At 40.2% G+C, this 13,980-nt stretch overlaps 1 protein-coding gene across 1 annotated transcript in view; it reads left to right on the top strand.

Annotated features, from left to right (window-relative positions):
• Positions 1-1,835: 1,835 nt before the first annotated feature.
• The window catches only part of LOC141110051 (NADP-dependent alcohol dehydrogenase-like), a 39,178-nt gene continuing 27,033 nt past the window's right edge, over positions 1,836-13,980 (top strand). Inside the window, exons 1-5 of the mRNA XM_073601287.1 lie at positions 1,836-1,985; positions 4,276-4,377; positions 8,831-8,969; positions 11,846-11,933; positions 12,235-12,451. Of these exons, the coding sequence (XP_073457388.1) occupies positions 1,968-1,985; positions 4,276-4,377; positions 8,831-8,969; positions 11,846-11,933; positions 12,235-12,451 (564 nt within the window). The 5' untranslated portion in view covers positions 1,836-1,967. The remainder of the gene's footprint in view (positions 1,986-4,275; positions 4,378-8,830; positions 8,970-11,845; positions 11,934-12,234; positions 12,452-13,980) is intronic.

The following is a 13,980-nucleotide window of genomic DNA, read 5'->3' as shown; positions in this document are numbered from 1 at the left end:
ACCAGTGCCTGGCCTCAGTGGTTGGAAGGAGTCTGCCTTGAGCCGTTACCTGATTCTTACTCTGGAAAAAGGCCCTGGCTGGGCAATAGCCACAAGCTTTCCATAGCTTGCCATCTGGTAAGCACACAATTTATGTGGTGGTGGTGCACTATATTTTCGTGGTGAATAGCATTTATTCCTTCATGTCACTGGAATGCAACAGGATTTATTCACAATCACTTTGTGTTGATGGACTGATCTATGGTGTTAAATATTTACATTGTGCCTATTCAATTTAAAGAGGAGGACCACGTAAACAAAAAATATTAAAAGCCAGCAGCTACAAATACTGCAGCTGCTGACTTTTAATGAATGGACACTTACCTGTCCCAGGGTCCAGCGATGTCGGCAGCCGAAGCCGATCGATCGCTCATCTCTCGGCTGCCCCCACCTCCATCCTTGGTCAGGGAATCAGGAAGTGAAGCGTTGCGGCTTCACTGCCTGGTTCTCTACTGCGCATGTGCGAGTCGCACTGCGCGTCTACACTGGTCCCTGTTGTGTTGTGGGAACTGTGTATTTCCCAGAACACATTGGGGGTGGGCGGGCATTTGCGGCTAGCTGCGGCTAGCTATCCCCCCTCCCCCCTGAAAGGTGCCAATTGAGTCACCGGAGGGGGGGAGGATTCCGATGAGCGGAAGTTCCACTTTAGGGAGGAACTCCACTTTAATTCATGTTGAATTGTGTTGATATTCACATATTTATGTTTAATTTATTTAATGTATTAGCGCAGCTCCAGTACTTGGTTATCTGTTTTCTGTGTGTATCTCACGGTAGAGCTGCTGCTTGAGGGTGCACTATCTAGCGTGGTATTTTTTCTATTTTTAATATTGCCATATGTTGCATGCAACTTTTCTTTTATTCTTAACTTGTTTGTCAACAACTTTTACATTCACTTCTCCTTAAAGTGTTGTTTACAGGGGTCATTTTATTATTTTTCAATAAAATACTTGTCTTTTATGCTACAAGACGTGTTATTTTTTTTCTGGTATCACAAAGTCCCAGTGTTTTTTCCTTCCCAGTTCCCTTGTGGACCATATACGCAACTTGTTCTATACAGCTTTGTTAACTTTATACTTCATGATACTTTATGAATGATACATTTCTCCATCTAATTCCGTTGCTGTTAAAGTCCCACTTATGAGGGTTTCTTCTGTTGCTACATTACAGGGATGTTGGCAATTATAAGTTGCTGCTAATAAACACTTTACCTAGTGCATGGGTAGGTGCTGATATGCATTAGAACATGTATTTACATTCAATAAAATTTTCATTGTAACATTGAAACCCTGAGAAAAATCATGTTGACAGTCACATGCATTTTGATGTATTTTCATTGCCTTCAATGAAAAAGTATTATGTAGAAATAGACATATTCGGCAACTTGGAGTGAGGATCACCTGCAATACCAATGTGCCAATCTCACTGCTCACTTTTTTTTAAATGAACTTTTAATGACATGTCACACAGATATTTCAGTAAGCTCAATTGGCCGCCATGGGGGATTGTCTATCACCGTGCTGCACTGAAAAAAAGCATTGCATTCAGTACTTTTTTTCAGCATGCACTGTCCACACAGCATCGCAACACAGTGGTGTGACCCAGGCACATAGGAGACAAGGCATTTTGCCTTGTCTTGCGGTAGGACTGCACTGGAACAGCCACCCAATGCAGTACCCACCGCACCTTGTCTGAATGAGCCCTTAAACTGTTACCTTGGATTTCAAGCTATGTTGGACAGAGCCATTTGGCACAGAAACTGATAACTTACAATGTTGGCACCTGCCAAAATCTCAGCTTTGTCAAGCTGGAAAGGGCAGGCTGAGGCACAGTAACAGGGAGTGGCATCACTCTCATTTTTTCCTGCAAGCGAAGGAAAACACCAGAAGGAGGGAAAGCACTGAAAGCCAGGGATTTCTATTTCCATCAAGATGAGCACTGCAGGAAAAGTATTGTTTTTATATAAATAAGAGTTACCATAGTTTGTTTAGAACTCTTTTCTGTTTAGCCCTTTGCTCTAAATAGCATTGCATTTAGGCATTTCTTTTTTTTTTTCTGTAGCAGTGTTTGCAATACATTCTGATTCATTTGCAGTACTGTCATATTCTTCAACATTTTTTTAAACATGTAGAATCCTCTGTTTCTTGAATACGTGATATGTCTACATATTGGGGGTTCTTTTCCTACTGCTTTATGGAATCTCTGGGCTATATACAGACTTTAATAAATCTCAGTATAGATGTAGAAAACTGTATTATACTTTTCTTATTGCTGTAGTATACTCTGCTGTATGCTTTATCGAGTTTTGTTAGGAATACTTAGTGAATCCTTTTGATTGTGCACAGCAATTAAGACCCACTTAAATCAGAAAACCTTATTGCTTTATACACATATTGTTTCAATCTAGTTTGGCTTGGTTTACTGTTGCCATACGCTGTACTGTAGATGTGTGTAATTTGCTGCATTTTTTTTATCATACATTATAAAATGCATCAATACATGAAACATTGCTTTCTAAAAAGGAAAAACTTAATGCATTTAGAGGCTGAAACTTAGAATAGATATAAAAGAAGAGTTATTTACTGTATATCAGAACATATATGCAGTTTTATTTGCTTCTAGTTGCTTCTATTAGAAGCTTGCAGATTTATTCCGCAGTGTAGTATTTATAAGTACTACTACTATTAAAATTTGTATTATCTTATCTATTGTATGAATAAGAGGAGGCATTCACAAGTTTCTGTAAATACCGACTGGTTGATTTATTAAATGCAGATAGACTGTTCACTTTGCAAGGGAAGTTGCACTTTTTAAGGGTATTTTTCCTACAGCTTAGTAAATAAAGTGAAGCGCTGCTGACTTCCATCATCCAATCATATGCAAGAAAAATGTGAAAGTGTATTCTTTGCAAAGTGAAACTTCAGCTTGATCACTAAACTTTGGGGCTAATTCCCATGCAAAGTGAATAGCCCATTTACCTTTAATAAATCAACCCCAATGTCTCTGGCCTAGGGGGGTTGTTGACTTCTTTATCTTTATAAGTTACTAAATCAGAATATACATGCAACCAAAGATGTTACACCTCCTTATACTGTATGCATGTTTTTTTTAAAAACAGTGATTCACAAATTATGAAAGCCAGAGGATCAGCATGCAGTCCAGATAACTGGCACTACAATGGGCGAGGTCTGCAATTGTGGCCCAGGGTTCTTTTGTCATATCACTGATTTCCCATAAGAAGTAAAAATTCTCTCTAGCTGTTGAAGCCCGATGCGGTCAAGGAGCAAACCATTGCTGACAACAAATTAGGGCCCCTTTCACATGGGGTGGACCCCGCGAGTGGATTCACCTGCTCAGCAGGGTATCTCTCCGCTGATTCCCACTGAGCAACAGATGACAAGTCCGTGTCCACTAATGCAGAGCAGACAGGGACACAGCCCGCTGTTCTCTATGGGGCAGTTGGATGGAAATGGACCACCTGTCCGTTTCCATCTGACTATCATCCAATCCACCAGACGGATGGGGAACAGATCCCTATCTGTCTGTTTTTAGCAGACATGTTTGGATCTCATGTCAGCGGGTGTCTGCAGACACATCTGCCGCTCCACAGAGAGCAAAGGAGGTTCCAATTGGGTCCACCTGAAAAACAGACAGGCAGACCTTATCAGAACATTCGTGTGAAAGGGGCCCAAGGCTGAACTTTAGGTAAATATAAAAGACACAAATTAAGGCAAATGGTACCTGTTTGACCTGGTATCAGCTTTTTGCAATCCCTGTACAGCAGGGCTGGAGTGTGGGAAAAGCACTATAAGGAGCCAATCAGTTTGTGTGCTGACAGCATGCTGATAGAAAGATAAACAGTGTCAGAGAATGAGCTCATCACTGTGCTGCTGCTCATTTAATTGTCCAATCACAGGCTGGGGTGGGTCATGGACAACATGGGCTCATAGGAAGTGGGTAGAATGATGGTGACTGTTAACATCTAATGGTGGAAAAAAAGTATTGTAGGAAAATATCTCCACTGAAGGTGAAAATGTCAGCAAAAGCTAGTTGTGTTATTTTATCTTTTAATGTGCTTTTGACCTATATCTTGTTATTTTAGGTTGGAGTTTTGCTATAAGGATTTTAGAAATTATATTGTTAGAGTTTATATAGAAAATGGTTGGGAAATAAGAATAAGTTCATTTCATTATATTTTCATTGCATGAATGGCAATATATTTTATGCTCTTCTTCTCAGGATATTACATGTAAGGCAGCTGTTGCCTGGGAGCCTCATAAACCTCTGTGCATTGAAACAATTACTGTGGCTCCACCAAAAGCCCATGAAGTTAGAATTAGGGTAAGTAAGCATAAATGTCCTTGGTAAGGTAAACAAAACATAATTTAACATGTATAACTCAAATGTAAAAAATATATATACAGTATATATACTGTATCTAATTGTGAACATCATTCCACAACAGTTGTTTATTAGCTCTAGGCATTTGCATGGAGAATAAAATGTACTTTTCAATTATTTATATGATATTTCTTCATACACACTGGAGCTTATGAAAATAGCATGGGTTAATTAACAGATGAGCAAACTCACTGCTCAGGTCCATACTCTCAGACAGTTCACTCCACACTGGGCTTGTAGATAATGAGCGATTCATGGTTTGTAAACTATTAGGATTTAATGTGTGCATTTATTATTGTATTGGCTATGGACTCCTGAAGCTAGTTAGAGCGGTAGTAAACTTGGAAAAAAATCTTTTCCCCTGCAAGGCAATGTTTTAACGTGCTAGCATGCATCGCATACCAGCACATTATGTAAAACATGCCTTTAAGCGAAGCCCTCCAGCAGCGTGCTGTCACCACTTACAGGGCTTCCATATCTTCACCCAGTCTTCCTTTTGGGTTTTCAGGCCCCGGTCCTTTGAATAGCCAAGACATGATGACATCACTCCCACGAATGCGCGTATGCTGTTCCTTCAGAGCGTGTGTGTCGGTGACGTCACTGGCAGCTACACAAGTAAATATGTCCTAAACAATGCATGTTCAAGAGATATTTACAGAACCTACAGGTAAGCCTTATTATAGGCTTAATATAAACTTAAAATAATCAGCGCAAACAATCCTGAGTAAATACTAATAATTGCAGCTGAACACTCAAGGCCAATTCCACAACACCTTCAAATAAGCTAACAAATGAAAATAGTGCAACGCAAGGAATATTCATATTTTTAAAAAAATATAAATCTTATAAAATATATAACAGAACACCCAAATAATTTTCCATAAAAAGTTCATAAAAAAGATCCCAGATGGTGCAAAGTGGTGTCTCTAGATTTAACATGCAGGTGTCATAAAATGTGCAACACCTCCACCATACGCACAGATGGCTGCTCACCTTAGGACCATGATCCCCAGAACCAACAGGACAGTCAAACAAGCATTCCTATGAAGGGATCTAATAGTCTCCCAATGATCTGAGTGGATCCGAGACAGTCAATTCCTCCATAGGATCGTCGATATAGATATAAAAGCAAATAGAAAGAATCTAGTGCTCTCTGTTATATACCTTTTTTTCAATAAATGTAAAACCACTTACAATTCTGGCACTTGTCACAAGTGCACAAATGATCAACCTGTGCATACACATATAATCCAGGATGATGGCTGCAGGTGACGTCATGCATGGTTCTTTCCCCCGTACATGTCACTATTATAGGCTTACCTGTAGGTAAAACTGCATTTACTACCACTTTAAAATACCCTGAGTCAGAATCATGCTGAAGATACAAACTACTCCTTAGAACAGAGCACAGTGGTTTGAATCTCCAGCAGTTCAAAATGCATTCTGTGAAATGAGTGTGAGCATTGCAGCATGACATTTGTTGCACTGTACACACAGACTATAGTGCAATAAATCTTCACATTCTGGTGTCAGGAGTTTCTGTTCAACCATGAGGCATGCAGCATGGCACTGCACTGGTTAATGCATAACCTCTGTCTGTAGTGACACTTCCCGTGAAAAAAAAATGACATACATCACAATCCTCTGGTTTCTCAATCTATCACTGGTGCAGGTGAAAGGTAAACAGTAATTATATTTGACATAGACACTAACAGGCTGAGCAAATGAGAGATCACCCTGCAGTTTTTCATTACATTAGCACTCCCACATGTCTAATACAACACAGAGGAAATAGTGAGTCAAGGATTGTGACCCAGCACAAGAAGTTGTCTGGCCTTTTAGTGAATAGGGACAAGCTACGTGAATGAATACAGGGATATCGGAGAATTGATTAGCCATGACACTAACTGCAGCCACAACATATGAGCCCATCATTACAAGGTAAGGCAAAAAAATGGCACAGGGATTATAACTACACTAATACCTAGGTAAAACAACAAAAACCTCTGAAAGTGTAAAATGCTTTTAACTGCTTGCCGTCTGCCCACCATCAAATGATGGTGGGGCGGTGCGGCTCTCTTTCTGGGATCTCTGTCATATGACGGCATCCCAGAACGGCCGCTCTTGCCCGCCCGCAGGAGCATGCAGCGTGGCGATCACGTCTGCACCGTGTTGCTAGGACACATCGCGACCCCGATCTCTGGAAAGAGCCGCGTCCGCAGCTCTTTAACCATGTGATCGGCTGTGTCCAATCACAGCCGATCACATGTAAACAAGAAAGTGCCAGTAATCGTCGCTCCTCGCCTCACAGCGGCATCAGTGGTCAGCGATCAGCGGCATCTCCTCACAGGGGACAGCTAGGAATGTAATCAGGGCACTGATCATCAGTGCCCTGATTACAATAATGTTAAAATAGTGTCACAAATCAGTGCCCAACATTGCCCACCAATGCCAGTTATCAGTGCCCATCAGTGGCAGCAATCAGTGCCCACCACTGCCCACAAGTGCCTCCAATCAGTGCCCATTAGCGATGCCAGTCAGTGCTGGCAATCAGTGCCGCCTATCAGTGCTGCCCATCAATGCCCATCAATGCTGTCAATCAGTGCCCATCAGTAATGCCCATCAGTGTCACCCATCAGGGCCATCCATCAATACTCATCAGTGCCCATCAGTACCGCCTATCTGTGCCACCTATCAATGCCCACCAGTGCCGCCTATCAGTGCCCACCAGTGCCGCCTATGAGTGCCCATTAGTGCCACCTGACAGTGCCCATCAGTTCCGCCTATCAGTGCTCATCAGTGTAACATATCAGTGCCACCTATCAGTGCCCATAAGTGCAGTATATTAGTGCCTCCTCATCAATGCCACCTAATCAGTGTCCATCAGCGCCGCCTCATCAGCGCACATTAGTGAAGGCAAAAAATTACTTAGTTACAAAATTTACTAACAGAAAAAAGTAAAAAACATTTTTTTTTCCAAATTTTTGGCCTTTTTTTGTAAAAAATAAAAAACCCAGCAGTGATTAAATACTACCAAAAGAAAGCTCTATTTGTGTGAAGGAAATGAAAAAAAAAATTGGGTACAGTGTAGCATGACTGCGCAATTGTCAAAGTGTGACAGCGCTGAAAGCTGACAAATGGCCTGGGCAGGAAGGGGGTGTAAGTGCCTGGTAGGCAAGTGGTTAATAAAGGCTGCAGCATGTTATTAGGTTAAAAAAAATAATAAACACTGAAACATAATTTACTGTTTCTATAGCCTGATAGCATAAAGGTAGTAAAGAAATTGAAAGGTTTTGTTGGACATTAAGGCATACTATATCATTTTGTTCCATGCAATTGGAAACCCAATGGTAAAATAAATAAGGTTAGCAGGTTAAAGCGGTTCCCCTGTATTGTATATAGGGGAACTTTTGCATAACATTTTGATTTAGTTGGCATACAAAACTTATGAGGTTAAAACAGTTTGGCATTTGTAAATAGAGACTGAATGATGTGATGTGTCCTTACATGAACTTGTATTTGTTTTTGTGGCTTAGGTGCCAAAAAAGCTGAAAGATCTTTTTCTCCATTTATTTCTGAAAATCTAAATGCTGTATTTAGAGGTATTTACTATCATTGAAAGAGATGAAACACAACCAGGACCACTGTTAGAAATCATGGGGCCCCGTACAGCCTACCCCGGGCGAAAATATCAACACAATATTTTCACAAAAAATATGTGAAAAACACTGTTAGTTGACACAAACATTCCGTCATACATAAGAAAAAAACATGAATTCCGCCCGCAAGCCAAAATTCTACCCAAACAATAATGCACATATTCCCCCAACTCCCAGTTCAAATCCCCCCTCACAGCACAAATATCCCCCCCCCCCTACTCAAATCTCACTATATTTCCCCCTCCTAGCACAAATCTCCTTTACCCCCCAAAAAATTACCCTATCTAGCACACATCCTCATTCTTCTGAAGCTTTCTATCCTAGTACCAATCTTTTCCCCCAAATCTCCCCTGCCAGCACAAATTCCCCCCCCCCCCCCAATCCTTCCTATTAGCCCAAATTACCCAACTCCCTCCTGGCACAAAATCCCCCCAATCCCCCCTCCCAGCACAAATCTTCTTTTTCCACTCCCACTCCTAGGACACATTCCCACAAATCCCTCCACTTAGCACAACCCCCTCTAAATTAACCTTCACAGCACAAATTCTTCCTCCCTACCCAAAAAAATGACGATGAAAGTCAGTAGAGTTTCACCTCATTCACTAAGCTCTGGGGAAAATTACTTAGCAAAATGCAATTTCCGTTGCAAAGTGAACAGGCCAGTTACCCATAGAAACGCAACCCCATTGTGTCTATTTTATTTGAAATATTTTTCTGGTTAACTCTTTTCCCAGACTCTTGCTTCTGGTGTTTGTGGTTCAGACAGCAGTGTACTGAAGCAAATATTCTATTCCAAATTCCCAGTGATTTTGGGCCATGAAGCAGTTGGAGTTGTTGAAAGTGTTGGCCCGGAAGTGACATCTATAAAACCAGGTGAACTTATTCTAGTGAAATTGTTCTTTGATATAGTTAACGTGTCTCAACTCAAGAAAAGATGTAATATATTGCACCTCATCTGACCTTAAAGTGTAACTAAAGGCAAAACCTTTTTTTTTTTTCATTTTGGATATAGTAAGGGAGAGTTATAGCTCCTGCCTGATTTTTTTGCTCAAGGGGTTAATATGGCGCACAATGGAGGTAGCCGAGTGCATATAACTAAAAATGGTGGGGGGATTTTTTTGCTATCTGTGTCTCATAGGAGAGATTTATCTTCATTTCCTTCTGCAGTGGTCACAAGAAAAAAGAAAAAAAAAAGATAGATGATCAGATCTAAACCTTACCCATCTTATGCAAATAAAAACAAAAAAAGCTTTTACATATACCTTAAACTTTATCACTGCATTACTGATAAGATTTTAACACATGTATAATAAAAAGTGTATAAACTTGATTTATTCTTATGGTAGTACCAACCTAGTTCTTGCTACAAATTTACTTATCACAATTCCAGACTCCAGCTTTAGAAAATTTAGCAACTCCTAACTGCTGTACTTTGCAAAACATTGTTATAATGGTTTGGCTGTACAAAGATAATCAGAGCGGAAATATATCGGATAAATCTTGGTATTTGGAGGGGTATGAAAGCGTACGTAAACCCTAACAATGAACTTCTTTTGTTTGCTACCTTTGTAAAAATATACCATTAATAGTGTTTTGTTAAATCTGTTCAATAAGTGCAAATAAATCCTGTTTGATTATGTCAAAAATTCAGAATGGTCCTGTGTCCTGCGCACTCTCCCTGTGTTGTCTTAAAGAGTCCAAATGACCCCCTTTGTAGTTATATTTAAATAAAGAATAATAAGGGATCTTTTATTAAAAAATTCACAAATACTCCCCATATATGTGTATTTCCTATAATTCTCAGCACCATCTAGTGCCCATAATGCAGTATTTTCCTGAAATACCTCAATCAGGAAAGTAATCAGATGACGATCATAGGAAATACACATATTAGACATAATATGGGGAATATTCATGACAGATTAGAAAATGTTTGGAATATTCACACATTAAAGCTTTTTTTAATAAATAGAATGAATTGTAGAGACAAGGAATGTGGAAATGTTTGGGTAGCAGTGGCGGCTAGTGTTTTTTGTGGCAGCTAGTGGCCCACAGGGAGTCTCATGGTCGATCATCAAGCCCCGCACTTACCCCATCTAGGTTATGTGCGGGCAACGCTCCTATGGATGATGGGCGGCGGGCGGGCGTGCGTATCCTCCCCCTCTGCGTCTCCTCCCTCCTCCTGCTAGGTGTCCAATAGGATCGTCTGTCCTTTCAGCCAATCGGGTGATGGGTCTCCCTGAGCTTCCTGACTGGCCGGGAGGAGGGTCAGTGTGAGAATAGCGAATATTTATTCACCATTGTCACACAACTGGGTGGGCTCAGGGCGCAGGGCTCTGTGCCCTGAGCCCACCCTTTTTTTGAGCCTCTGCCTCTAATCACGTGCTTCGAACCCCCCCCCCCATTAGAATCCATGCATCCAGCACCCTGTATGTAGATTAGGGGGCCGGGTACATGGATAGGGGGGCGCCCCTAATGGCCACTGTTAGGTAGTTTAGCAAAAGACAACTGGGCTGGGTTGACACCACTGATTCTACAAAAAAAAACTATGTATTGTCAGTCCAGAACAGGAGTAAAAAGATGGGAACATTTCTGACAGATGAACAGGTATTTTCTGTGTTTGCTGGGCTTTTACAGAAATACAAGTTGAGATGTGCATTCATTGCAGAGATATACTGCATTTTTTCTAAATTTTACCCTAACATACACTTTCATTACCTATAGACCTTTGTGTCCCTACTGATTTGTACCATAGTTGGTCATTAGGTATAGAGATATGGACTAAACAGGACAATGGAGACTACTAAAAATAATTACGAAATTGCAACCCAAAATCTTGTGTTTCTATCAAAGATACCACATACATACAATATATATAACTTTTGATCCTGTCGTTGCTTCTGAATGAGTATCACTATATTGTTCTATCACTGTAATTCATTCCGGCCCCAAACAGTTTATCTACATATGCAAGATGGTCACTTTTGCTATTTAATTAACTGTGCAAAAAAATCTACTGGAGTTGAGTATATCATTCTACAATGAGGGATTTGTTGCAATATATTTAGCAGAGGGTAGGCTGTTTAACCCCTTAGAGCCGACACGTGCCAGCCCTTTAAGGGATTTAGTATACCGGGAGGTGGGGCGGGGCTTACCGCTGTGATTGGCTGTCAGAAAGTATTTTACAGTATATTGCAGTTTACTTATGTCATTATACTTCGGGTTTCATTCACTCTGCAAATAAAATGCTCTTTAAAATGATTGTAAACCCTCACCTTGTAAAACAACCATTTCAGTTTAAAATAGAAATGAAAGCCAAAACATTTGTGTACAGAAATAAAAAAATATATTATAAATACCTTTTTTTTCCTTTTTTTAATTTAAATGATCACCATCTCCATGTTCTCAGCTGCATAAGAGCTGGGGAGGGAGAAGCAGTAGCACACCGATCCTCTCAGTGAAAGGCTGTACAGGAGGGATGTGTCAGGACAAGTCTGATCATTGGAGGAGAATACACTGAGTTCTCAGCACGGCTAGAGAACTGACCACTGTGTCTTCTCCTGCTTAGTGTGGTCAGTTTTTAATAGGAAAGCAGAGAAACTGACAGGGTCACCAGGGATTTCAGACAAAGAAAGCAATATAAAGAGTAAAGGATACTTTTTCATACAAGTACATGGTACATCATGCACATGTCAGTAATATGACATGTTGGGTTTGCATATACTTTAAGTTCTCTTTTCTTTTAACAGGTGACAAAGTCATTCCACTTTCTATTCCCCAATGCGAATCTTGCAGAGCCTGCAAAAGTTCAAACAGCAACTTCTGTGCTAAAAATGAGTAAGAATATATATGTTGCCTATCGTGATATCATGATTATTTTATCTAGTCTCCCTGCAAGATGTTATTTTAATGAGAACATGCGGAAGATAATTTAGCTCCATGCCTGTTTAGTTATTGATAGTTGTGTCTTGCATTGTTCTACTGTAACCAATCTCCACCTAGAACTAAAATATTACTTAGGTGGAATAAGCATTTAGCAATCCATGTCTTTTTTAAAGTTGAACAGCATCTTTAATGAAATAACACTTTAAAACTCTTGTCATCTTATTACTTTAATTTTTATTGTTTAACTAAACAGCATGGGTGCCAGATCAGGACTGATGGCAGACATGACCAGCCGATTTACTTGTAAAGGCAAAACAGTTTACAACTTAATGGGGACAAGCACCTTCACTGAATATACTGTTGTGGCTGACATAGCTGTTGCCAAAATAGATCCTCAAGCCCCTCTTGAAACCTGCCTTATTGGCTGTGGATTTGCTACTGGATATGGTGGAGCTGTAAATACTGCAAAGGTAATTATCTATATTATTTTATTGACAGAACCACTAATTGCTTAACCACTTCAGCCCCGGCAGAATTTACCCCCTTCCGGGCCAGGCCATTTTTTGCGATACGGCACTGTGTCGCTTTAACTGACACGGTCGTGCAATGCTGTACTCAAACAAAATTTACATCCTTTTTTTCCCACAAATAGAGCTTTCTTTTGGTGGTATTTGATCATCTTTGTGGTTTTTATTGTTTGCGCTATAAACAAAAAAAGAGCGACAATTTTGAAAAAAAACACAATGGGGGTTATTTACGAAAGGCAAATCCACTTTGCACTGCAAGTGCACTTGGAAGTGCAGTCGCTGTAAATCTGAGGGGTAGATCTGCAACATTGTTATCAAACACTTCAGATGACACATGTGTTTTTCTGGACCTTCTAACCAGTATAACTAAATGACACTCTAGTTGATCGTGGGAGATTATTACTGGTTGTTGTAGCGCTGCCTCTCACAGGACTTATATTGTGGAAACTTTTTATACTATATGGACATTAGTGGAGAGGGGTTAAAACACCCGTCCGATGTTTATTGCTGTCTGTGCCCCTGTTAGAGAGATTCACTTCTTCTATTTGTCCTGTTTACTGTTATCACAGGAGTGAAAATAAAAGAAAAAATCAAACATGTTGGGTTGTCACTAGAATGGGAATAGAGGGGAAATCTTCTGAAGGAGATACTAGCTCTGGTAACCCTGGTGACATCCAGGGTTGCCATACCCCATGACTTTGTTTTACTGACAAAACATCGAAAACTTAATGATGGAGCCCATTTTTAATGACACCCTGAAATATAACAGTAACAAAATGTGAGCTGGACTAAAATATTAAAAGGCCTGGGGCAACTTGAGACAAAACAGAAACAAAAAGGTCTGCAGCATGCATAGTGCGCCATGGCAAATGATGGACATGGACAGATTTTGCCTAGCAGTGGGAGGGGCTTAAAGGGGGCTCATTAAAAAGAATTTGTGTCTAGTTGCTATATACACTACACACATATAACACTGTCCTTGTATCCACAAAATACTCCTACAACATTCCTTGTATGCACAAAACATTTCCACAAAATATTATGCTACCACAACTGACAGCCTGGCAGACACAAATAAACTCCAGGACAAAGGATCATTTTAAAAATATATATATATTTCCATTACAAATGCTTTTATGCACACAAAAGGATGATATTTTGTCTGACGGAGCCTACCTTAAAGCAGAACATCATTAAAACCAGCAATTGTTGGAACAATGAACACGTTGGTCAGGACTATGTAATGTGCAACATAATGTATAGAGTGCAGGAGTCAGAGTCCACAGAGTTCCCCGTTACATTGGTGTCCCCAGTGTTCTTCCCTTACATTAGATTCTTAAGAGTCCCTCTTAACATCAGAATCCACAGAGTTACCCTTTACATCTAAATCCCCAGTGTTCCCCCTTACATCAGAGTCTACAGAGTTCCTCCTTACATCAGAATCCCCAGTGTTCCATCTTAAATCAGAGTCC

This window comes from Aquarana catesbeiana, linkage group LG01 (genome assembly GCF_042186555.1).
Source record: "Aquarana catesbeiana isolate 2022-GZ linkage group LG01, ASM4218655v1, whole genome shotgun sequence".
Lineage (NCBI taxonomy): Eukaryota > Metazoa > Chordata > Amphibia > Anura > Ranidae > Aquarana > Aquarana catesbeiana.
This window is presented reverse-complemented; position numbering and strand designations above follow the sequence as displayed.